The sequence below is a fragment of the Mizuhopecten yessoensis genome, unplaced genomic scaffold (genome assembly GCF_002113885.1).
Source record: "Mizuhopecten yessoensis strain PY_sf001 unplaced genomic scaffold, ASM211388v2 scaffold10635, whole genome shotgun sequence".
NCBI lineage: Eukaryota > Metazoa > Mollusca > Bivalvia > Pectinida > Pectinidae > Mizuhopecten > Mizuhopecten yessoensis.
This window is the reverse complement of record NW_018408645.1, coordinates 1824809-1850586: the sequence shown is the minus strand read 5'-3', so window position 1 is coordinate 1850586 and position 25778 is coordinate 1824809. Positions and strand designations below refer to the sequence as shown.

General features: G+C 35.2%; 1 protein-coding gene across 1 annotated transcript; it reads right to left on the bottom strand.

Annotated features, from left to right (window-relative positions):
- Positions 1 to 11388: 11388 nt before the first annotated feature.
- On the bottom strand, positions 11389 to 20712 carry LOC110461555 (eukaryotic translation initiation factor 2 subunit 1-like). Its single transcript, XM_021515068.1, has 8 exons — positions 20659 to 20712; positions 20252 to 20529; positions 18931 to 19010; positions 17775 to 17923; positions 17415 to 17521; positions 16560 to 16657; positions 15673 to 15816; positions 11389 to 11559 (listed from the first exon to the last, which is right to left on the bottom strand). The coding sequence occupies exons 2-8, from the start codon at positions 20487 to 20489 to the stop codon at positions 11389 to 11391; spliced, it is 987 nt and encodes a 328-aa protein (XP_021370743.1). The 5' UTR covers positions 20490 to 20529; positions 20659 to 20712.
- Between the last annotated feature and the right edge of the window lie 5066 nt (positions 20713 to 25778).

Genomic DNA, 25778 nt, shown 5'->3' with positions numbered 1-25778 from the left:
ATATGTAAGTGCTAGCCAGAATGCTTATGGACCTCTACATCGGTTTGATCCATACACATTTTGTGTAAATCATTTCATGAATTGCCATATAGACCTATGCATATCCAACTCATAAATATATATTGTATTTAAGTGAGATTCATGAGGCTATAGATATCATTTTTATTAGAGGGTCGTTTCAATATTTCTTTCAATTCTTAGAAGTCTATTATTTAAAAATGATGGGGAAAAAAAACATTTAATTTGAGGTGTGTGTTCAATTACATTTGTTGAGATTTAATTAAGATACGTATAAATTAAATTATGGTAAGATAATTGCAGGGTTCTGATATGATTTTAGGCACAAAAAATTGACAAATTGTTGACATAACTAAGCCGATATATAACAAGGTCACAGTGACCTACTATTCATCTTTTTAAGCATTTTCTATTATTTGCAGCTAAACCATAAACAATACATCAAAATTATGAAGAAAGTTTCAAAACAGAACATGTAGTTTTGTCAAATAGAGACCATTTGTGATTTTTCAGTTTACCCCCTCATATCTCGGGATGATCTCCAAGCTGACCACTTTTTTTATACAAATCACAAGATTTGAACACAAAACACAAAATGTTCATATAATGCAACGTTCGACAGGCCATGAGATACAGCCTATCCAATACAATTGTTTTTATTTTTCCCAAAAACAGGTCATCGTTTAGAAAACAGACAGCCAAATAGACAAAACTCTCAACTGATCAGCCCTTTTCACCTTGAAGGTGCGTATATATAAGGAATGGATAGCATTTGTGTGTTTAGGCGCAAGACTGTGACATAATTAGTCTTCATTCAGTTTTATCACATAATCGGCCTGTTATCCAGTGAATTTGCTCGTGTAATATTTTTACATATGAGCGTTTTTTTTCATTGGCAGTGTCAGTCAGAAATCGATTGTGACGTCATAATATGGTAAATGACGTGAGGTCATAAATTGTGAATGGCGCAACAAAATGGCTGTCTCCGTTTGATTAAGCCCACTACATTTTGGCTTTAAAACCTGTCAAAATGTAAGTTTTCTGAGTTATGTGATAAAAAGTATCTTAAAGTTTTCATTTCATATGAGCTTTTATAAAATTCGTCTCGAAGTTTTAATTTCTGCTCTCGAAGGCTCGCAAAAATAAAACTTCTAAGACTCGTTTCATAAAATCTCATATGAAATGAAAACTCATTTAAGATCCTATATATACTGGACAATTTGCACAATGGGTATCTAATACGTACTCAAGAAATTAGTACTGGATTTGATACAAAGATATAAAGAATGCACATCGTCGATATATGTTTGAATTTGGAATTGAAGGACTTGGTTAAGTTTTTTACCAGTCCTGGTAAGCGTATCAATAAATTCATAAAAGACGAAGGCGTTACTTCAATTTGTTCAGTAGTATGGTATGGTGGTGTAAAGGGTCAAAAAGTCAAAGGTTTTGATAGAAAAACTTTTTTGCGAACAGGATGTTCGATATTGATCAAAAGATCTTTTGAATTCTTCAAAATCAATATACATATTATATATAACGTACCATTTATTCCACTTCTTGAGTAAACAGTGTCAAATTACAAGTACAGCCCTGATTTAATGTTACTGAGAATGGTATGTGGATATTTTTGATAATTTCTTAGTTGAGCATCTAAAAGAGGCAGCGATAGAACGTTGTTTATAAGGATTAATGTGAGGTTTCGAAATCCACTTAAAACAAGACAGGCCTGTATCAATATCATTGGTGGTAAATCGGAAAGATCGTGATAAAGAAACGTGATATATTAGATCTGCTACTTTCGAAAAATTGCAAAAAATATATAGGTAAGGTTTCCTTGGCTATCCAGCAAGCCTGCAAGCCAGAATGTAATGGTGTTTACAAAGATTAAGTGATTAGATACTTTGTCTGCAGGCACAACTATACACCTATCACGTAGATCACTGTGTGTAGTTTGGACACCGTGTCAAGAAATGACCTTATGGTACAAATGTCGCCAGGGAACGGTGTCCGGCTCGACAGTTAAATGTGAGAAAGATGTTATTTGGTGTAATTACCAATATTATATCCATTGGTTATTTACGATTTGTAGGTGAATGTATAGAAACTAACACTTACAAACGTAACATGCCCGGTATGACGGGATTTGACCTAGAAATGATGCTTGATTGGGGAACATCCGTTGGTCTAATGGAGACGACCAATGGCCAGACAGCCACAGCATTCCGTGTTGGCCCACAGTATGTGATGACGGCACGGCACGCTGTCATGGGATTCATTGGTATGTAAAGGCATTGAAATAAAACAGTAAAATATCAAGGGTAACGGATTCTAGCCGATAAATAACAGGCTTTGGGATACTTTATAGCGACAGGAAACTAACCGTTGTGTATTAGGATCAAAACATTGATATAACCTTTGCAATAGTCCTTGTACATATTTGTATTAACATGTGGTCATCACACCGTAATTTCTGTACCATACCATACAATAACCAAACAATTCCTCTGTTGTTATTGTTTTTGTGTGTAAAATTTATATTAAGTAAATATGAATATCTAGTGATGCAGCACAGTTTATATAAACTATCTTACCGTAATTTCTACATAAAATAAGTTATCATTTGAATGATCCGACTTAAACGAACATCATTTCATATAGGAATGTCATTTTTTCTTATTTCGTTATTCGATATAACTATTTAATTTTACCTCAGAGGTGATGACGGCAAATGGTTTGACACCCGACAAGCAGAATTTCTCACACATCAACGTCTCCTTTTTACGGAACCAGAATGACATGCAGTTTGGCGTAGAACCATACATTGTTGCTTCTGACAAACTGTTGGATTACGCAATTCTTAAACTAAGAAAACGAGTCCAGTCTCAAACAATCCCAAAGCCTTTTCAGATTCCAGTGGAGACTTTCATGGGAAAGATTAGTTCTTTTCATGTCATTGGATATGGTAACCCGCACAACACATTCGAAATGTATGAATTTAATATAGGAATTATCCCTCGAGGTTCGCCAAGAATAAAAGATGCGAAGGCGCATATCACTAAAATAAAAAGTCAATTGGAAACAGACTTGGGACCGTCGACCAATTGCGGGAAGATTCGAACAGCCTACCAGAAACTGGATGACGACAGTTTTGTCCCACTTTCCTTTAATCAAGAACAAGGCTCTTCTGGGGCACCATGTCTTACTATTGTCAACACATGTCCTGTAATTGGCTGTATGATATTAGGAGAGGAACCGAACTTTTACTTCGATCTCAAGAACAGGGATCTAATCCCAATGGAGCACCGGATTGAGTATGCTGTCACCATGGCGGCTGTACGCAAACACTTGTCTCAAACAAACCCGACCGTTGAGGTGGAAATATTCGGACGACGAGTTGATCAGCAAATGGATACGGATTGATATCTGACTTCGCAGCACAATACAGAAATTGTGGTTAGTGAAGTTCTGCCAAGATGGTATAACAATTAACACAGTTCAAATATGTACCAAAACAAACGTTTAGAATTCAATGACAGGCTTCACGCCTTGTGTGAATCTCTCGGTATTCACGTTGTTGTCCAAAACAATTTCGTCAGAGAGAAAATGCAGGACGGGATTTACCCTAATATGAGTGGAATCCGTACCTTAGTGATGAACTACAAATCTGTGTTAAATGGCCTACTAGGGGTGATCAGTTTCACACAATCTTCTTCCATATGGGTATCGAGTGACAGTGACAACCGTTGGAATACAGAGATAACAGTTTTCCCCTTTCCCCTGCACCAAAACAATCTAAACAAAATCTGAACCATAGTATTGACAGAATCGTAGCATCCCTTGTGGAAGCTATCCGCTACAAGGATCATGATATTCGGGTTCACCGGTATTCACAGTAACACTTGAGGATATAATCACTGGTGGGGCAGTGTATAATCATATTGATTTACTAACAATATTAACTATTGTATGATCAAGGTCAAGGTCATTCTTGACTTGCAAGTTACTAAGAGTTTTATAAGTATATGTAGTATTATTTGGGTCAGGATCACACAAGGCCTGTATTTACTTTTTTACTGAATTTGTTGTATTTTTCATTGTTACTTTTTTACTGAATTTGTTGTATCTTTTCATTGTTAGTTCATTGTCAGTTAACTTGGTAACACCTGTAGTGTTGTATGCATATCACATTTAGTATAGCATATCAAGTTTGAACAAGGTCAATGTCATGTAATTAGTAACATGATAAGGTCAGCATAATGGCATTCCTTCATAAGTCAAGCAGTGTGTATGAATTTTGCAGTGTATATAAATTGTATAGCATATTATAACTGACATGTAGAGACTAATTATGTACATGCACTAAGTAGTAAGTACATATAAGCCAGTACTTGAGGGGTATTGAAGTTTCGAATTCCAATACCATATATTTACTGATGTTGGATGATCTCGGTCTAATACATGTATGTTGATAATTAAACCAGTCACAGGAATTTGTTGGATGACAGGACAGATAATCAGATGATTTGTGAAAATGTATTGTTTATTCTAGAATTGAAATACATTATCAAAACAAATTTGTATGAAGAATATGTGTGGTATAGGGACCCATACCACATAACCTGTATATGATGAAAGGAAATGTGGGATGCCAGGTTTTACACATGTACATATTGAAACGGTAATAAGAAGAGAGTTGAGCAGACTACATTGTCAATCTAATATATGATTATAAAATTATAAATGTACTAATTCACAATGAAACTGTTTGGGTCACTACAACACACAAGTTCATGATAGATAGTTATAGCTAGATATGATCAATTTCAAAACAAGAGATCAGCTTACCATATCATGTTGGAATATAAACGGGCTTGGAGGGAAACATAATGATGATGCATTTCAATCCCATCTAAATTGTGATATTAACATACTTCTAGAAACCTGGACAGGAGATCAAATGTAGCCCAATCTAATTTTATTACTTTCTCTAAATGTAGAAAGAAAAATAAGAGGACGAAAAGAGACAGTGGGGCATAAATATCTATGTTAAAAACTCAATTGCTAAAAGAGTAACACATGTAAGTAAAGCCACAGCATCTTCTAATAGACTGTGGATCCAACTAGACAAACATGTTTTGGTCTTGAAAAAGATGCTTTCATTTGTGCAATTTACATCCCACCAGTATCATCAAATTACTATGAAGATGACTACCATAATATTGAGGCTGAAGTGGCATCACTAGCCACAGGGAAATATTTTGCTAGCGGGAGATTTTAACTCCAGAACTGGCTCCTGTCCAGATTTCACACTAAACGATGAATCATCAGAACATACTTCTCATCTTCTCCCTAACAATTATCAAGCTGACAACACTGCATGCAGAAATTCTGTAGATTCAGTCACTAACCATCAGGGGAGACAACTTCTGGATTTGTGTATTTCTTCAAGCCTGAGAATATTAAATGAAAGGTTTGTTGGCGACTCTATTGGAAACTTCACATGCTATAAAAGTTTTGGTTGTAGTGTTGTGGATTATATTATTGTCAATTCTAGCCTTCTCTCCTTAGTTAAATATTTTACTGTGAAACAACCTTCATATTTATTAGATCATGTTCAAATAAGAGTCACACTATCTTGTAATGTCAAGTCTGGTGGACTTAAAAAGCCCAGGCTACACACTTTAAAGAAATATGTGTGGAACAACATGTCTAGAGAAAAACTGGTAAATAGTCTTACTTTACCATATCTACAAAATGAAATCCTTGACTTTCAAGAGATGCAAATTGCGGATAATGAGGAAAGTATTGATAAAGCTTCCGAAAAATTATGTAATATCTACAGTGTAATGCAAGAATCCTGTATGACTATTAAATTTAAATGAAAGAAAAAAAGGAAGAAACGGTCACAGCGGACTGATAGTGAGTTTTTCAGTTTACGGAGCACAGTAAATAATCTAGGTCAGAAGATGAAAAAACAGCCATTTGATAAAGAATTGCATGCCAGTTTCTTTTTTATGGTAAAGAAATTGAAGTCAATTACAAAGGCAAAGAAATAATATATCAAAAAAAAATCTACCATGTAAACTCAATAATATTCCAGCACATGATTCTAAACAGTTTTGGGCTTTTCTTAAATCTATAAATAAAAAGCAATTAGAAAATGTGGACCCTGTTAACTGGTCTGCTTTTGTTGATCATTTTAAGGACCTGGGTCGCAAACAAAAGGTCAATCCAGAATTTGATGATTATATTTCTCAAGAATTTGACACTCTAATTACAAAGCTTGATACTAAACTTATAACTGACCAAGATATGAGTATGAAGGAGATTAAACAGGCAATTCGAGATCACAAATGTGGCAAGAGTTGTGGCCCAGATAATATAACAAACGAGGTCATAAAGCACTCTTCTCCAGTTATGCTGAATATTCTATCAAAACTATTCAATATCATTTTAAATTGTGGTTACTATCCAGAAAGGTGGGTCAGATCACACTTGGTTCCTATATTTAAAGCTGGAGATAAAAGCATGCCAACTAATTATAGAGGTATATCCCGTATTAGTTGTCTCAGTAAATTGTTTAATTCTATTTTAAACAAAAGACTCACTGAATTTATGGCAGGTAAATTATCCGACCTTCAATTTGGTTTCAGGAAAAAGCAAAGAACCACAGATAGCTTATTTGTACTTAAATCTCTCACTACCAAATATGTTTGTGGAAAAAGAAAAAAGTATTTGCCTTTTTTGTTGATTTTAACAATGGAGAAATGTTTGCTCTATAAGTTAGCTAGATATGGTATCGGCAGCAAACGCTTTCAAGTCATTAGTAATATGTACATCTGCCTTAAAAAAATTATTCGTTCTTCTCCGTTTACTTTGATAGTTTTAGAGGACTCAAGCAGGGGGATAGTATGAGCCCCTCTCTGTTCAATTTGTATGTAAATGATCTTCCTAATTTATTAAAAAAAATGATCCTTTAAAGCTTGTTGACTCGGAACTAGGTTGCCTTATGTTCGCAGATGATCTGGTAATATTGTCTGAAACAGCCGAGGGATTACAAAAATCATTAAATGACTTATATACATATTGCAATAGATGGAAACTTTCAATAAATACTCAGAAAACAAAAGCAATGATATTCAATTCAACAAACCGTGTTATTAAAAACTACAAATTTAATATTGGTAACGATAATATAGACATGACTAAAGAGTAGTTATATATTGGTAACCTGGTAAATACAGCAGGTAAATGTACACCGTCTGTAAAGGAATTGTCCAACAAAGGTATTAACGTTCTTTTTGCAATAAAAAAAATGCAGAAAATATCACAAACTTTCCAGTAGATGCCCAGTGTAAACTCTTTCAATCCCTTGTAAAACCTGTCCTGACTTATAATGCAGAAGTATGGTACATGGATTTATACTAAAATATGTTAAGCAGAAAAATCAGATCAGCAAATAGCAATAAGCAGTTTGATTATTTCTATGGCAAGCCAACTTAACATTTATTCAAGGGGCAATGTCGATCCTGTATTTCATCGAATTATATAAAATATCTTATATAGCATATGAGATATCTTATATACTATATAAGATATCTTATATAGCATATGAGATATCTTATATAGTATATGAGATATCTTATATACTATATGCGATATCCTATATAGAAATTAAATGAGATGCTATATAAGATATCTTATATCCTATATGAGATATCTTATATACTATATAAGCTATCTTATATCGTATATAAGATATCTCATTTAATTTTCTATATAAGATATCTTATATAATATATAAGATATATCATATAGCTATATAAGATAATTAAAGTCTCGTTACTAAATAAGATATCTTATATAGGAACGAGATTTTAACAAAATGTCGAAAATGAAGTCTCCCCGTCCGGAATATCTCGGGACAGTAGGCTTGTTGTAACAACACGTGTTCCTGTCACCGCCATTATGTCTGAGCCCACTTCAAGAGTGCGGGAAATAGCAGCCTCTGCTTTGGCCGCTATAAGAGAGACAAGGCGAGCTAGGCCTAGGGAAAATACAGCACCCGTACCATCCCTCTCCGCCATTGCGCCCAATGCAATCCTGAATGTGCTCCGAATGATTCTCGAGGGAGAAATTAGTTTCTGGTTTTTAATGCCACGAAATCTCATTCTATATCAGTTATCTTATAAAGCAACGAAATTTCAATTATATAAGATATCTTATATAGCTATATGATATATCGTATATATTATATGAGATATCTTATATAGAAAATTAAATGAGATATCTTATGTGCGATATAAGATATATCTTATATACTATATGAGATATCTTATATCCTATATGAGATATCTCATATAGAAATTAAATGAGATATCTTATATAAGTTATTTATACTGGACTATTGCTTATTCATTAAACAGACGTTGCAGCTAAAAATGTTTAAATCAAATTTTCTATTTGAAGCTAAGTTAATTTTGTTCATGTTAATGTATATAAGAAATATAAGCAATCACTTTGCGACTTTTCTACATGTATTTCACTGTGTTTTTCTATTTTGCCTTCAAACTACTTTGTAGTTACAATGGTGCAAATAAAATTTTGAATATATTCAAGGTTTTCCTGTAAATACGTGTTTTTAAATTTGTGGTTCATCCTGTTTGCAATTAATAAGTGTTTTATACATGTACAAATGTATATGAATTTAATTGTACGCGTGTTTTAACTTTTCAACATCACCTTTTGTATTATTATTTCATTGTTTCGTCTTACTTTTGCCTATTTATCTGAATCCACTCAAAACATGAACAGAGACGAGAGGGGACACTAGCTGAGTCATTTTTATGATCACTATTGACCTAACGGGAGAGGGGCAGAACTGCATCCTACAAGTAACTTATTTGATACAGTGTGCACACACTCTTTAGATAGGCGAAACGTCCCGGATCGAGTGACATATGAAATATACCATTTCACTTCGATGTACAGATAAACAATACAATTTGCTCCTTCAGTCATAGCTTGACAAAGGGTCCAGTCAGATTTGAAAACTTTTGTAAAATAAGTCTTTGTTATAAGTGATTTTTTTTATACCAGCAGCGCATACGTCAATAAATAGAGCCCATATAGTTGGGTCATGTGTACTTGAATGCTTAAACAGGCGGGGATCCAAAACCGTACAACCTCATTATATGTCTCAGTTAATGAAAACATAACTGACACCATTGAAATATCAATGGAACACAATTTCATGTTCAGATGTTTGATAAGATATATATTTTATTGCACCTTAGCATTTCGAATTATATTTTTTCTGATTCTTTTATAGAGTTAGCGAACAACTTATACTTTTTGGTATCCTCAAGTTAATATTGTTGAAGATATCAACTATATAAAAGCAATAGAATCCAATTCTTACCTTCCAAAATTTGATAAAGTATGAGAATGTTATCATATGCAGAAGATTAATTTTAAATCGTTCTAAATTATTAGTCGTAAATTAACTACACTTCAAGTAAGAACAACCAAGAACGTCATTTTAAATGTACACATTTACAAAATTCATTCTGTACAGCCTGAGGTTATCAGGAATAAATATGTTTGGTCATGCCCCATGGCATTAATTTTCTGTAACACTACCGTACGTCAGTGGCCTTATATGTATATATATATATTGCTTTACAAACATATTTCAAATGTGATGAACGTATGCTGTGCAAACAAGTATTTTTAAAATAAATCGGATATATGATAATTGCGTTGCGCTGGGTTTTTTTCAATAATAGTTCAGACGCCGTTCTGAAGTTGAAGTTTACATTATAAGCAAGTCTGAACGAGTTCTGTAAACAGAGATGAGTTCCCAACAGTACCTTTCCAACTGGTATCGGTCATATTGCAAATATAAAACACCGTAAGCCTGCTTAATTTCCATATTTTCTCCCTCTACGTCGCCCTTATATCTTATCAAAATTCAATAAAAATACCACAATATCGTGGTAGGAGTAAACAGCTAAAGTAAACCTTCTTCAGATTACATCTTTATACAGAAGTAATAGAACTATAATATCGTGTTATGAAAATAACATCCAAAGCAATATATAACAATAGATTAATATCTAGCGGCTAATGTAACTGTATTCAGATATATGCCTAGTGTCTACTGTAATTTTTATTGAGATATGTGTGTAGAGTCTACAGTAGCCATGAGTAGACGAATTAATGTGTATACATATATATGGGGCAAGGAAGTAATTCTAACGGTGTATACTATAAACACTGTAAGAATTACTTCCTTGCCATAAGTCATTCGTATCCTACAAACAAACGTTTGCATGGATCCATTGTTATTTGGGAAGTTACCCTTAATATTGCTTCGTGAACGCATCACGTGTCCACCGATAAAAACCGATATTGACTTGGAGCGCGTGATTTTTGTTAAAGGACTGGGTGTTTCTAAAAATAGAATTATGACGTGACTCCATACAAACGCATCGTCCCGCTTCCGTAGATTTTGCGGTGATTTATTTTTCAGATTGCTAACATTACTGTTTTGAAAATAATAAAACTATTGTAGCCTTTGACTTCGGTCGATACCTGGATTTATCGACCCCAGCCAAAGGAATAATATTATAGTATATGATAATATAAGATTAAGTTTGTTCTCGATTCTTCCCAATGATATGCCATGCTATTTTAGTGGATAACAAGGTTTAAAACAAAACAAGGGCAATGTCATTAAGATCCCTCGACGAGAGAGATTTAAAAGGAATGATGTGGAGGGGTAGAATAATGCGACAACATTTGTAAAAACATTACATGATTAAAGTGCATATCAAGTTCTATGAAGTTATCCTTTATTGTTCTGGAAATATGTGCAAGAATCGATTTTTGTATTCTGACTATTTATTTATGTGATAACAGGAAAATATAAAAAAGGAAATATCACGGAAAACCTAAGGTACAACTATATTTTCAGATTTGAATGTAAGTGTCATGAGGTGATTTTGTACTGTTCTTGAATATACTCTAGAAACGATAATTTGCATGTTTTGCCATACGTTTCTATAGTAACAGGAAAATATCGCAAAAGAAAATACCATTATGGTAAAAGGCACTTTTAGACAACTGGAAAGTTTTGTGAAGTTACATTAAGCGTTTCTTGAGATATGCTCCGGAAACGATAACTTTTGCATGTCTTTATATTTGTTTCCATGGTAACAGGGAAACTATGAAAAACGGAAACTTTCTCATGCCAAAAGGCACTATCAAGCTAAAAAACAAAATAAAAACATAATTCTATTAAAAACTTATATTAACGGAATAAAAGTTATGATCTTCTTGGTTATAGCAAAGTGGTATCAACAGTCATCCTATAATGACAGTCCTGTCATGTTCGGTACACGACTCTATGTCATCGTTTGTGTCGTCACTGTAAGCATCACTGTTTTCGTCACCGCTAATCTCTCGATTCTCCACTTCCAGCTCCTGTAATCGCCGCGCTAAATAAATTTCATCTGTGTCATTGATGACACTTGGCTGAGAACAGAAACTCAAATCAAATCACATGTATGGTTGACACGCATCGTGTTCTATATCCTTAGATAAGGTTTATAGGAAAGGAAAAATATATATGATGTAAGCACCCTGATCAGAATAAAAAAAAATTGATGTAACGTTTTTGCAAGATGTTTTGTGATGGTTATAACTAAGAGTAACAAAACTATTATATATATATTTGATTTATCCTTAGATACACCGTGGATCATCGATAAATGAATATCAATCCCGAAGATCATTGAAAAGATTCAAATCCGTAGACGTGTTGCGTTAGCTTTAGAATGTACGACATAATATATCCAATCCCTTTGTCAGCATACGTATGGATTGTGAGACGACTGGAATACCAGAACATTTATATACTAAAAAGAGCCAATTGTTTTCTAAAATACCAACACAAATGTGAGAGAACTGGATCAGTAATGGCTTGGTTAACGAGGCTGAATAGTGAAATAACTAGATCAGTAAAATCTGGGTCATCAATGCTGAATAGTGAGATAACTAGATCAGTAAAAGCGGGGATAACGAGGCTGAATAGTGAGATAACTAGATCAGTAAAAGCGGGGATAACGACGCTGAATAGTGAGATAACTAGATCAGCAAAAGGTGGGTTAACAATGCTGAATAGTGAGATAACTAGCTCAGTAAAATCTGGGATAACGAGGCTGAATAGTGAGATAACTAGATCAGTAAAAGCTGGGATAACGAGGCTGAATAGTGAGATAACTAGATCAGTAAAAGGTGGGTTAACAATGCTGAATAGTGAGATCAGTAAAAGCTGGGATAACGAGGGTGAATAGTGAGATTACTAGATCAGTAAAAGCTGGGATAACGAGGCTGAATAATGAGACAACTAGATCAGTAAAATCTGGGTTAACGAGGTTGAATAATGAGACAACTGATATGTGAGGGCTTAGTTAAAGGAATTGGGCCATGATTTTTTTTACATTTTGTAAAAATAAGCGAAAACTGTAATATTCTTAAATGAATACCAAATCATCCATCAACGCGCCTTCAGACGTGTCTCGTTATCTAGATAAAGGCAATTAATGGTGACCGCTCCTTATTACTGGCGATAATTTTAATAAGCTTACAGGTCACGTGGTACTTCTGACGTCAGAGGGGCACGTTTGTGTCACTGGTCCGGAGCTACACTCCTCCTATATATTTCTGATTTGTTTCATTGGACACTTCTGACAGTGTGATTCTTGGCATTAACTACATACTAAATACAATTCTCTACCAATTTAGGTTGAAGACAGGACGAAGAAAATTACTATTTACGTAAAAATTTACATCGGAGGAAGATTCTTATATGGCAGGGATGTAAGACGTAAGATATGAATAGATCACAGCGGCTACACAGAATGAAAACGCCTTATATTACTTGATTTAAAACAAAATAATATGACTTAAGAGCCAGTTTAATTATGTGACTTTTTAGAGTCATATATTTGCAATGTAATCTACTGTAATGTTCTGAAATCTGCTGATAAATCGCATGTATTCCTCCTATATGTGTACATGTATACTTAATTCCCCATTTAACGTTACATATCCGCATTAATGTATTAACGTTTAAAAGTGAAAGTTTTCTCATAATCGCGAATGTAGATCACTTGAAAAGTAAAAGAACAGGCATAGTTTAATTGTATTGTGTATACCCACGTGTATACGTGAACAACCAATGTATGTCTAGTGTCAATCAAACTGTCACTGTCACGATTAAATGTGAATAATATGATAGTTTAAAATATTTATTTCGTTGAAATGTTGCTTTAGATGCCGGCTGAAAACGGGATACAAAAAATGAAAATGGCCCTTCCCACTTCATGATTTAAATGGCCCTTCCCCAATTCATGATTGTTTTTCTTTCACTTCAATTAGTTCACCTGTTTATTCACGGGTAGGTATCGTAAATGCCCTTTGGCTACATCAAGTGGTAAGAACTAAGGTAATTAACAAACCTGTTACTTCACAAACAAAATGTTTAGGTGTGTAAACTGTGTATAACCACGGAATTACATTAGAGTTATCTAAGTCCGTGGTATAACTATCTTTTAGCTAAAAGATGCAGGCACAGAATTAGATTTCCGTGATTCAGACTTGAATGTATAACTTCTCTTTCGGAGAATTGATGTCTTTATTTGTCGATTGATTATTTTACCCATACAACATAATTATTATATTGGTTGCTGTCATTACTTACACTGGTTTGCAGATAATGTATAAATATGCGTGTCAGAATGGGTACACGTAATGAACAGTATATCGTATAAGTCGTGCCACTGTGACGTCACAGATCACGTGACCTCGTACCGAGTTCAAAATATACTGATATAGATGGGGCGTCACCTGGCCTGTCTATCATCTGACTACCGAAACGGACGGGGTCTCGGGTCACTACACGTATTATTGCATCCAATGACCGTATAATATAAAGTTATGAAAAATTGTGGCCAAAATCCTTTAACAAGGCTGAGAAGTGAGACAACTGGATCGGTGACGGTTTGGTTAACCTGACTGAGTAGTGAGACAACTGGATCAGTGATGGCTGGGTTAACGAGGCTGAGTAGTCAGACAACTAGATCGGTGACGGCTGGGTTAACGAGGCTGAGTAGTGAGACAACTAGATCAGTGATGCCTGGGTTAACGAGACTGGGTAGTGAGACAACTAGATCAGTGATGGCTGGGTTAACGAGGTTGAGTAGTGAGACAACTAGATCAGTGATGCCTGGGTTAACGAGGTTGAGTAGTGAGACAACTAGATCAGTGATGGCTAGGTAAACGATGCAGAGTAGTGAGACAACTAGATCAGTGATGGCTGGGTTAAAAATGCAGAGTAGTGAGACAACTGGACAAGTGACGGCTGGGTTAACGATGCAGAGTAGTGAGACAACTAGATCAGTGACGGCTGGGTGAACGAGGCTGAGTAGTGAGACAACTAGATCAGTGACGGCTGGGTTGACGAGACTGGGTAGTGAGACAACTAGATCAGTGACGGCTGGGTTAACGATGCAGAGTAGTGAGACAACTAGACCAGTGATGGCTAGGTTAACGAGGCTGAGTAGTGAGACAACTAGATCAGTGACGGCTGGGTTAACGAGACTGGGTAGTGAGACAACTGGATCAGTGACGGCTGGGTTAACGATGCAGAGTAGTGAGACAACTGGACCAGTGATGGCTGGGTTAACGAGGCTGAGTAATGAAACAATTAGATCAGTGATGGCTGGGTTAACGAGGCTGAGTAGTTAGACAACTAGATCAGTGAAGGCTTGGTTAACGAGGCTGAGTAGTGAGACAACTAGATCAGTGATGGCTTGGTTAACCAGACTGAGTAATGAGACAACTAGATCAGTGATGGCTGGGTTAACGTGACTGAGTAGTGAAACAACTAGATCAGTGATGGCTGGGTTAACGAGGCTGAGTAGTGAGACAAGTAGATCAGTGATGGCTGGGTTAACGAGGCTGAGTAGTGAGACAACTAGATCAGTGAAGGCTTGGTTAACGAGGCTGAGTAGTGAGACAACTAGATCAGTGACGACTGGGTTAACCTGACTGAGTAGTGAGACAACTAGATCAGTGATGGCTGGGTTAACGTGACTGAGTAGTGAAACAACTAGATTAGTGATGGCTTGGTTAACCTGAATTAGTAGTGAGACAACTAGATCAGTGATGACTGGGTTAACGAGGCTGAGTAGTGAGACAACTAGATCAGTGATGGCTTGGTTAACGAGGCTCAGTAGTGAGACAACTAGATCGGTGACGGCTTGGTTAACGAGGCTGAGTAGTGACACAACTAGATCAGGGATGGCTGGGTTAACGTGACTGAGTAGTGAGACAACTGGATCAGAGATGAATTATGAATATTTCTGTTTACACTGGCACACCATCATACCTACATATTCATTGACTTGTTTTTCGCGGAGTTCTGATGAAAATTGTAAAAGTTAACATGTTGATATTGAGGATGCAACAATAATTGTGTGTTACTACAGTACATGGAATATATGTGTCTAACATAGGTAAAGTTGAGAGAGGAGTATAACCTTAATAGAACTTGAATAGTATGCATGTTAAATTAAAGCGTACCTGTCGATCTGTGTGATACAGGCCACCTTCCTCTGTGATACTAGCCTTGATCACGTCCAGTACAGCGGTCACTTTCGATATCCCGGCCTGCCAGTCCACTGTGCTGGTGGATACCACAAACACCGGTGGGGAAATCAGATGTATCTGGTAAATAAATCTGGCCATTAACATAAAGTAAATATTCGAAAAGATGGAAATCATGTTTATCTGGTAAATGATACATTCATCGACACACGGCGTCGAAGACGAAATAATAACATGGTGACAACGCCTTCAACTCACTGTCGATTAGAAGGATCAGAACAGGACCTGTGTCGATCTATAGTGTATAGATACCTCGTGTTGAAATGAGTCAGAAAATAAACCACAGTGATATATTACTCAATATATCAATCTTAGGTAAAGCAGTGACTCCAGTGAAGAACGTTTAAGTTATACAGGGTTAAGGTTCAACAAGCCCACTGAAAAATAGTATAGTCACCTTAAATATCAACCCACTGATATTCAAAGACCCCAACTAAAAATTCTAACTTATATATGATATTGAACTTGTACATAAGCTATAAAAAGGTACATGGCGGGTTTAACATAGTTAATATACTTATATTAGGGCATTAAGGTTCATTGGACATATAACATGTCAAACTCTTTTGCAACCCAACTGAATACTTTGAAATGAATTGGGTTCTTTGAATAAGACTGATCAGGGATTGGAATTTCGGGTGATTATAGCATCTTTTAGGGGCTTGTTAAACCAGAACTTGTTATGAGACGAAGGAAAACGTCGAACCCGAAAATTCTATTTTCTGATTCTGATTTTGCTCTTTTATTGAAAAAAAATCAACTTAAAAAGGACATTTCGGACACACATCTTACGGCTGAGTTACCTTTACAGGACTTTCTCCTGTTGTCAGCTCCAGTCCCTTCTTCAACGCCCTCCTTACAGCATCAACCCCTTCGTAGCCTGTACATGCTACCTCTATATCTATATAACGACAGCAAGCGTACACTGTATCGGTTCATTTTACCCAGTTATTCAATGTGGGGTATTCGCATACATTCTTGATAATGTGATGAAAAGATCCATTTATATGAGGTTTCTGAGCTAAAGTGTAAAGAAAGATGTTTGCATGCTCCGCCCAGCTTAATAATTTAAGATGCGTCTAAGAAATTTCATATAAACAGAAACCAATTATATATTCTTCTTATCGAAAAACTAAGAATGTATGGAAACATTCGCGAAAAAAAAAGTTATGTCTAACTATCGTCACGTTGTCTTAGTGTCATAAAAACGCAATATTATTATGTCGAACAAAAATGCCTTAATTACGATAAAACAATAGATTGTATGACGTAATATGGAAATAAATATCCAGGCCGATCAGGTTCCCGACAAGTCCTTTTATTATCTATTGAGCCTTCAGGAAAACATAAATAGAGACCTAAATAAATAAATAAATGAAATTTGTTTTTATCAAAGGACCATTTTTTGTTATCTGATTATTGTTCTAATGTCTAAACTCAAGTGTCTGTGGTAAAACAAATATATACATTATAGCTTATCATGTTTCTTCTAAATAACTGCACACCGTAAGTGTGTGAAACACAGGTTTTGTATTCCATCATTTTTCATCGCGATAGTTTGATTACAGGTGTCTATGTCTATACATTCTAATATTTCCTACCAAAGGAATATAAAAAAACATAATTATTATCTACATATCCCTACTTCGGTTACCTACCTGCTCTGACTTTGACTATTTTGGGCGATAATTTCTGTCTGATGCTAGCTAGTAATACGTCTCTCGTATCGGTATCCAGGTTACACCCGTCAAACAACTCGGGCTGGCTGTAGGTTTAAACAAAAATCTTTTTATGTGTGGAGCATGGTTCATAGAAAAAAAAATCTTTTTTATGGATAACCGTATAAATATATGGAAAGCACAATGATCAAACAACTGACGATTATAATAATCGTCTTAATACCTTGATAAAACTTCATAGGTCTGCATTGGTCATCACTAGGTTTTGTAAGACGTCTTTCAAGATTTTGCAAGGTTTCGCATTCGGTTGAATACAAACATGATATTTTTTCAACTTACCTCACTGAACACTTGAATGCATCATACGATGCTCCTTGTTTCTGGTACTTTTTGTCAAAGTACCAAGCTGTACGTGAGTAGAGCTCCTCCAGTTGTTGATCTGTGTCGTACGCAAGGAGAGACGCCACATGACACAGAAAACTGTTGACCTATCATAGACAATAAATGAAGATATTGAATGCGTGTTCCAATAAAAGCATAGCTTACATACGATGTCCTAAGGGCGATGGTTTAATCCATGCTAAAGAGGTTTTACGATTGTCATCAACAATCAAACTTCAGCTTGTGTGTAACATATTTTTACTGTCTTAGATCAAGAGAAACACAACCCAACATAGCATTTCATAACATAAAACAGCATAGTATATCCAACATAACACATCCAACATAACACATCCAACATAACATAAAACAGCATTACACATCCAACATAACACATCCAACATAACATAAAACAGCATAGTATATCCAACATAACACATCCAACATAACATAAAAAAGCATAACACATCCAACATAACATAAAACAGCATAACACATTCAACATAACATAAAACAGCATAACATATCCAACATAACATAAAACAGCATAACATATCCAACATATCATAAAAACGTACAATGTAACATAAAACAATAAAACAACAAAATATAAACCAAAATAATATAAAATAAAGTAATATAACACGTAAAATAAACAGACATTGACAATCCAACATTTTTTGCCAATAAATTTGAGATTCATTTTGACGCAGTGAATTCTTTATTCCCGAATTGTAGCATTGGTAAAGTAGTGTAGGTTTCGTAATGTATAAGTCCTGAGGTCGACCGTTGCAGATTTCCTGCTTCTTCTTTTATTTTTGTTTTCAAATTTCGAACACCTATACTTCTGTAAAATGGCATGGATTCTTATGGAATACTTTCTTAAACGAACGAAAATCGCAATAGTAACAATATTACAGATAATAATATAGTTGGACTTGTTGATACCCTTTACCCTAAGCTTTAGGTTGTTGTATTTATGTAAAATGTGGTGTTAAATGTGTTGAATATTAATCATTCGTCGTTATACAACGGTTTCACGAGGAAGGTGAAGTAAGACAGTGTATATAGCATAATAAATGTTAAATTTTCATAATGTCTATTTTTGACTCACAGCTTTGGCCTTGGAATATTTCCCCTCACATTCGTCTGCCTCCTCCTTTGACACTCGCCTTTTTGACAAGTCTATATAGCCTGTGACAAAAGAACACATCCATTAAACACAAAATAATTATATATAATTACATACAATTAAGACGTAAATGTTCAATAAAAAACATCTCATCCCTTTTAGAAATAGGTAAAACCAATGAAAGGAGGTTATGAAGTGATGAGTTTCTTCAGGAAAAAATGAGTCTAAATGAAGACACATCGAAGGATATGAATTCGCGACTGTGCAAGTTATACTCAGAAAACAAAACCGCAGTCCAATGTATCAAATGAAAAAGCCAAGAAAAGAAAATGGTACTCTAGGTAAGAAAATGTGTTTAACTACACTGTGCCTTCCTGTAGACGTAGCATACCCATCTCCACAGTTTACCGAGTTTGTTCCAAGTATCAAGATTTTCTGGATAGATCAGTCCTATTGACCTATCACTAAGGTAGCCAAAGCCTTTTTTACCAGAGAGACATCGATCTAAGCAGAAGAAACTGACGCGGTAGTAACCATAGCTCCATTTCGGTCTTCCACATCCAAGAGTCTCGCTCTTGATTCACGTTTTCACATCCTCGGAATATGTTTTGACAAAATCGAAAGTGAGCGTAACCCCTGGAATTAAGAGGATGGGTCTTTGTGTGTGTTGACAAAAGGATCAATGGAGTAAGAAGCCAGAAAATAAGCATTTAATTGCTACCGAGGACAGAGTGGAAAGGCCAGTTGTACTGGAGGGGTCATGTGAGCATAAAAATCAAACGAAAAGGAGGCTATATAGCTGGTGTTGCAAAATCTGGAGGCATATATCTGATATGAGGCAAAACGTACATAAAGAAAGGCATGGTGGGTAGCGATTGAATCGAAAAAACGTGTTAAGGTTAAGAGTACCTACTGTATCATTTATAATTGCGAAGAAGAGTAACACTTCAGAGTTTTTTGGACTTTGAGTATTATACTTTCTATATAGAAAAAGAGCAACCAAGAGCTTTTTTCTGACTTGGAGAAAATGTCCTTGTCAAATTTCGACACTCATATTGATGCTCGAGTACGAACTCGTGCAGTTTTCCTGGGTTTGTTCATACTATTTTTCAAATATTCAAATTTCAAACAAACTACATTTCGCTAAAATACATGGCAACAAGAGATTTTTTATAATATTACTTTTGAAAAGGACTTACACAAATATTTCACAGAAGTGACAATCATTAATTTGACATATATATATACTTATTGGTACCATTTACCTTAAGGTGTGGCGGAATATGCAATAGAAGCGACGTACCTTTCTCCTGGTCAACCCTCATAACGAGGACGTACTCGGGACGACCCACACACACCAGTTTGTTAACCGAGCGGACCCGTCGACGTGTGAGCTCACTCAGTAGGATCATGCCCTCGATGTTGTCGTATTCAATGAGCCGGACGTCTGCCATGATCTCTCCCACGGCGTGAACACATACCTTTACGATATCGTCCTGCTCCGGGAATCGACTCTCGTAACATCTGCATTGTAGCGCCATCTATGTAACTTTTTGATGTTTCCGACAGGAAGATTTCTGGCTGAGAATGTTAGAAATTGTAACGGTTATAGAAAGACTGCAGAATCTAGACAAAGATGTATCACCTTCGGTCAAAAAAATAATGAACATATTAGTTTGTTTTACAATTGGTGTTTGCTTGTTAGCTCACCTGGTTCGAGGTACCAGGGCGACCTTATATGTTTGGTTCTTCGTCCAACGTCTGTCATCCACCAACTTTTTTCATTAAATGACATCTCCTCCCAAACTGTTAATATAAACTTTATTTCATTCCAAATTAAGTTGCATTACATCACATAACATACAAAGTACAGAGGAATGGGATCCGGAAACAAGTTGAAATAACTTATATAAATCCGTTTCCGATAAATTATCTCATTAATTTAAGGCATGATGGCATAGTTACTGAATTCTATGGAAAGAAATATAAACACTTAAAACAGTAGCTTACTTTTAAACGTAGTTCAAGGTATATTTGAAATGTGAGTAAAAGAAGAGGGGTACAGGGGGGATATAGATGCCCGTGCCAATAAGAATAGAAGGAGAGGAAATAGATGATGTGAAACAAAGGATCGTTGTATAATGAAAAGAACTTAGTCAAATCTTTTAGAATGGATGAAGTTTTGTACAGATGAAAAAATTAAGGCATTTTCGTCATCTGTAAGCTCATTATTCCCGAACAAAAGTAAATCAGTTGAGAGTGGATGGTTGATTTCGTTGAATGTATGTAAACGTAGTTGAGAAAAAAGACAACAATGTAAAAGATAATGTTCATTGGTTTCATTTGCTTGCATGCAAGAACACAGAGGACTATCAATTAGATTTCTCTGGTATAGATAAAACTTAAGGGAACTACACTCCATTCTTAATATTGCATGATGTATCTCCCCCAGTCTGGTACCATTAAAGTAGAAAAAATTAATTTTGTGAGAGGGCTTGCGTAGATAGGTTTTAAGTTTATAAATTGAAGGGTCGTTCTTGACATTGTCAGGCAAGGAGTTCCAGATACTGATGACAGATGGCAAAAAAAGATTTATTATTGAGACTCGTATGACTAACTTGTGGACGAAAATTATTTCCCGTGCGAGTATCATGGTTGTGGTAATTACGGTTACGCTGAGGTAGAATATCTAGAAGATATTGAGGAGCCAGACAATGAACCATTTTGTGTAAAAGAATAAGCTTGTGCTGTTTACGTCTTTCCTCGAGGGGAAGCCAACCTGTTTTAGTATACAGTTTAATTCTACTTGTGAGTCTAGTGCCGCCAGTGACTATGCGTGCTGCTTCTAATTGAAGATTTTCTAATAATTTAGATTGAGCTTTAGTAAGGTAGTTACATAAGATATCGCCATAGTCTAATATAGGTCGAATAAGAGTGTAGTACATAGTTTGGAGACTATACCTGTCCAAAGAGAATTTAAATTTATGTAAGATATTTATTTCAGGTGAAATCTTAGATATCAAATAACTGATGTATTCATTCCAATGACCATTTCCAGAGAGAAAAATACCTAAATGCTTGTGTGTAGTAACTTCAGAGATGTTAGTATTGTTCATATTTAAGGGAGGATGAAACGGTTTAATGGTTTTTCTACTAATGAGCAGGGTTTCTGTTTTGGAAGGGTTAAAATTGACTAACCATCTTTTCGACCAGTTACGAAATTTATTAAGGTCACTATTAAGAATATCTGCGCTGACTCTAGGAATATCAACGGTTACGTAAAGAGAGGTGTCATCAGCGAATAACTTTATTTTAGCTTGTATATCAGAAATAAAAGAAGCCCAAGAATTGGGCCCTGTGGAACACCAGCCTTAACATTTAACCAATTTGAATTTTTACCATTGATGACAACTCTCTGCTTTCGATCGGAAAGATAATTTTCAAAACAAACTAATAGCGAATTTCGAATCCCATAGCTGGATAATTTACAAAGAAGGCCTTTATGCCAAACACGATCGAAAGCTTAACTAATATCACAAAAGACCATACGTATTTCCTTACCATTGTCTAAGGCTAAATATATATCATGAATGATCGAAAGAAGTTGATTTGATGGTGAGTCACCGTGCCTAAACCCAGATTGATAGGGGGATAGGAGGGAGTGAGTGTGCAAAAAATTGAAGACATATTTAAAGACACATTTTTCCATTAATTTACCAACGATCGATAGCAGTGATATAGGTCTGTAATTAGTTAATATAGACTTGTTATCTTTTTTTATGCACAGGGGTGACGTTAGCAAACTTCCATTCAGATGGGAATAACCCAGATCTAATTGACCTGTTAAAGAGATTTCTTAAGGGGACACATATGATATTTACTGATTGGTCAGGACCAATGGCTTTAGAACAGTCAGTGGTAAGAATAACATCTCTGACATCATTAGCTGTGACGTTAATATCAGATAAGGAATTATTACATTCGTCGTTAATGTTAGGGAGATTTACATTGGAGTCATCAACTGTAGACTGGGCACAAAAGAAGTCATTTAATAAGCAAGCTTTCTCAAAGTCATCTGAGACAGTGCTATTATTAAGAAGCAATGGTGGTATTCAAAATTTACCAGAGTTAGATAATAGTTGCTTTTCAGTTTTCCACCATTGTTAAGCACTAATGTTAGAAGGTTTGCGAAGTTCGCTACATAAATTAGAAAAATATGTTAATTTGGCGTGCTTGATTGTGTTAACACATTTGTTACGAAGTCGACGAAACTTTGCCCAGTGAGCTTCAGTAAGGGTACGCTTGGCTTTTGTATGAGCGCGCTTACGTTTACGAATTAATCTCCTTATTTCGTTTGATAGCCAAGGGGTTTCATTAAATCTGATGGTTATTTTTTTATTCGGAATACAAGATTTAGCAATAGTAAGTAAAATATCTAAGAAAAGTTTGACAGCATCATTAATATTATCAAAATCACTCAATAAATTCCAGTTAACTGAGCTAAGTTTTTCCCTAAATAAATCTTAATTTCCTAGGTCAAAAAGCCAAACGTTTCGCTTCAACACCTGCTGGACTGGCTTTGAAATATTAAAAAAAAAAAAAGTAAATTGGACAATGGTATCTAACCGGTTGGTCAAGGAAGCTTTCTCCAACATAACATTTATTAATAAGGTTATTACTACTAGTACAGACTATATCTAACAATGACTCCGAGGCTTCTGTATAAAAAAGTTGGAGATTCAACAAGCTGAGTTAGATTAAAGGAAGCAAGTATATCGCGTAAGTGGGAAGAATGGTGGTCTACTAGGGCATTTGCATTGAAGTCGCCGGTTATCACAATATGAGAAATGCCTGTATTATACGCTTTTTCTATAGAATGCGAGATATGGGACCATATGATGACAGGAAAGTTTGGAGGCCGATAAAAAGTACCATATAATATTTTCTCTGAACCAAGTACAATTTCTAACCAGACACATTCAATGGCAGCTATCTCTATATCTGATCTTCTTTTTGCAGGAATATTATATTTTACATAAACCGATATACCACCGCCCATTCGATCAGATCTACAGTAGCAGAATGGGTCAGAATATCCAGGCAGGTTAAGGTCAGATGAGATATTATTTAAATTTTACCATGTCTCAGTGAAGGATAAAATTGTTATATTACTTAACTCGGTGTAAAGAATATCGAGTTTTTGTTTGAGACTTTGAACATTAAGATGGACAAATGAAAAATTACTAACCGCATCGAGCTGGCCACTAATATTCGAAAATATAGATGAGGAAGATGAGCTAGAAGACATGGGACCAGGATTCAGTTCACAACGTAGAGATATAGATAATTTATCAGCAGCGGACATGATAGAAGAGGAGATGAATTTAGCACTCATGTAATGAATATCAGGTTTGTATTTGAAACTTTTGACGCTAAGATGGACGAAAGAATACCTATCGTTACAGAACTGGATACTTGAAGAGGAAGTAGAAGCAATTGATTGAATGACAGAAGTAGAAAAGGGCTGTGAATTTAACTCAATGTCACCTGACAAACGCCAGCTGATCAATGCATAATGTATAGATATAAAAGTAGGTAATTCTGCTAAAAAGGATGCGAAGTGGTAACATGAAATGCTACGGAACGACTCTCTGAGTGATGTACTAATATTATGTAAATAAGACGTAAAAACATATAACAAAAGTAAGAGTAATGCCATACATAACATGTCGGGAACGGTCACGTAATGAGCGAAATTTGCGGACTGTATATAGTTGCTGGAGACACCAATTCGAACACGATAGAGAGAAACATCAATAGGCATTATGTAATGCCAGACTGGGCAAGGAGGTAAGTGAGTGCTCGAGAAGGTGTCGTGAACTGAAAATACTGGGTGTGATATGGAAAAAGGCATGTATTATTCTCTATACAAGATATCATATATACTATATAAGATATCTTATATCGCATATAAGATATCTCCTTTAATTTTCTATATAAGATATCTCATATAATATATCTCGTATATTATATAAGATATCTTATATAATTGAAATCTCGTTGATATATAAGATATCTGATATAGAAGCATTAAAAACCAGAAACTAATTTCTCCCTCGGGAATCATTCGGAGCACATTCAGGATTGCATTGGGCGCAATGGCGGAGAGGGATGGTACAGATACGGAGAGGGATACGCTATTCGATGGTATTGAACAATGCCATTTCCCGCACTCTTGAAGTGCGCTCAGACATAATGGCGGCGACAGGAACACGTGTTGTTACAACAAGCCTACTGTCCCTACGTAGATCCTCGAGATATTCCGGACGGGGAGACTTCATTTTCGACATTTTGTTAAAATCTCATTCCTATATAAGATATCTTATTTAGTAACGAGACTTTAATTATATAAGACATATTATATAGCTTTATGAAATATCTTATATATTATATAAGATATCTTATATAGAAAATTAAATGAGATATCTTATATACGATATAAGATATCTTATATATCATATAAGATATCTTATATAGCATTTCATTTAATTTCTATATATCTCATATAGTATATGAGATATCTTATATAATATATAAGATATCTCATATACTATATGAGATATCTTATATACGATATAAGATATCTTATATAGTATATAAGATATCTCATATGCTATATAAGATATCTTATATATATTTTTGAAATACAGGATCGACATTGCTCCTTTAATAAATGTTAAGTTGGCTTGCAATACCCACACACCATAGGAACAGTCGAGGATATAAACTTTAGTTGACTTCCGTATCGTCATACTATACGGTGTACCTTT

Coding starts and splice junctions, on each gene's coding strand:
- LOC110461555 (XM_021515068.1), bottom strand. CDS start 20,489: ATGGCGCTACAATGCAGATGTTACGAGAGTCGATTCCCGGAGCAGGAC. Junction 19,011..20,251: donor GAGGGTTGACCAGGAGAAAG/GTACGTCGCTTC, acceptor CTTTTGTCACAG/GCTATATAGACTTGTCAAAA. Junction 16,658..17,414: donor AATAGTCAAAGTCAGAGCAG/GTAGGTAACCGA, acceptor GTCGTTATATAG/ATATAGAGGTAGCATGTACA.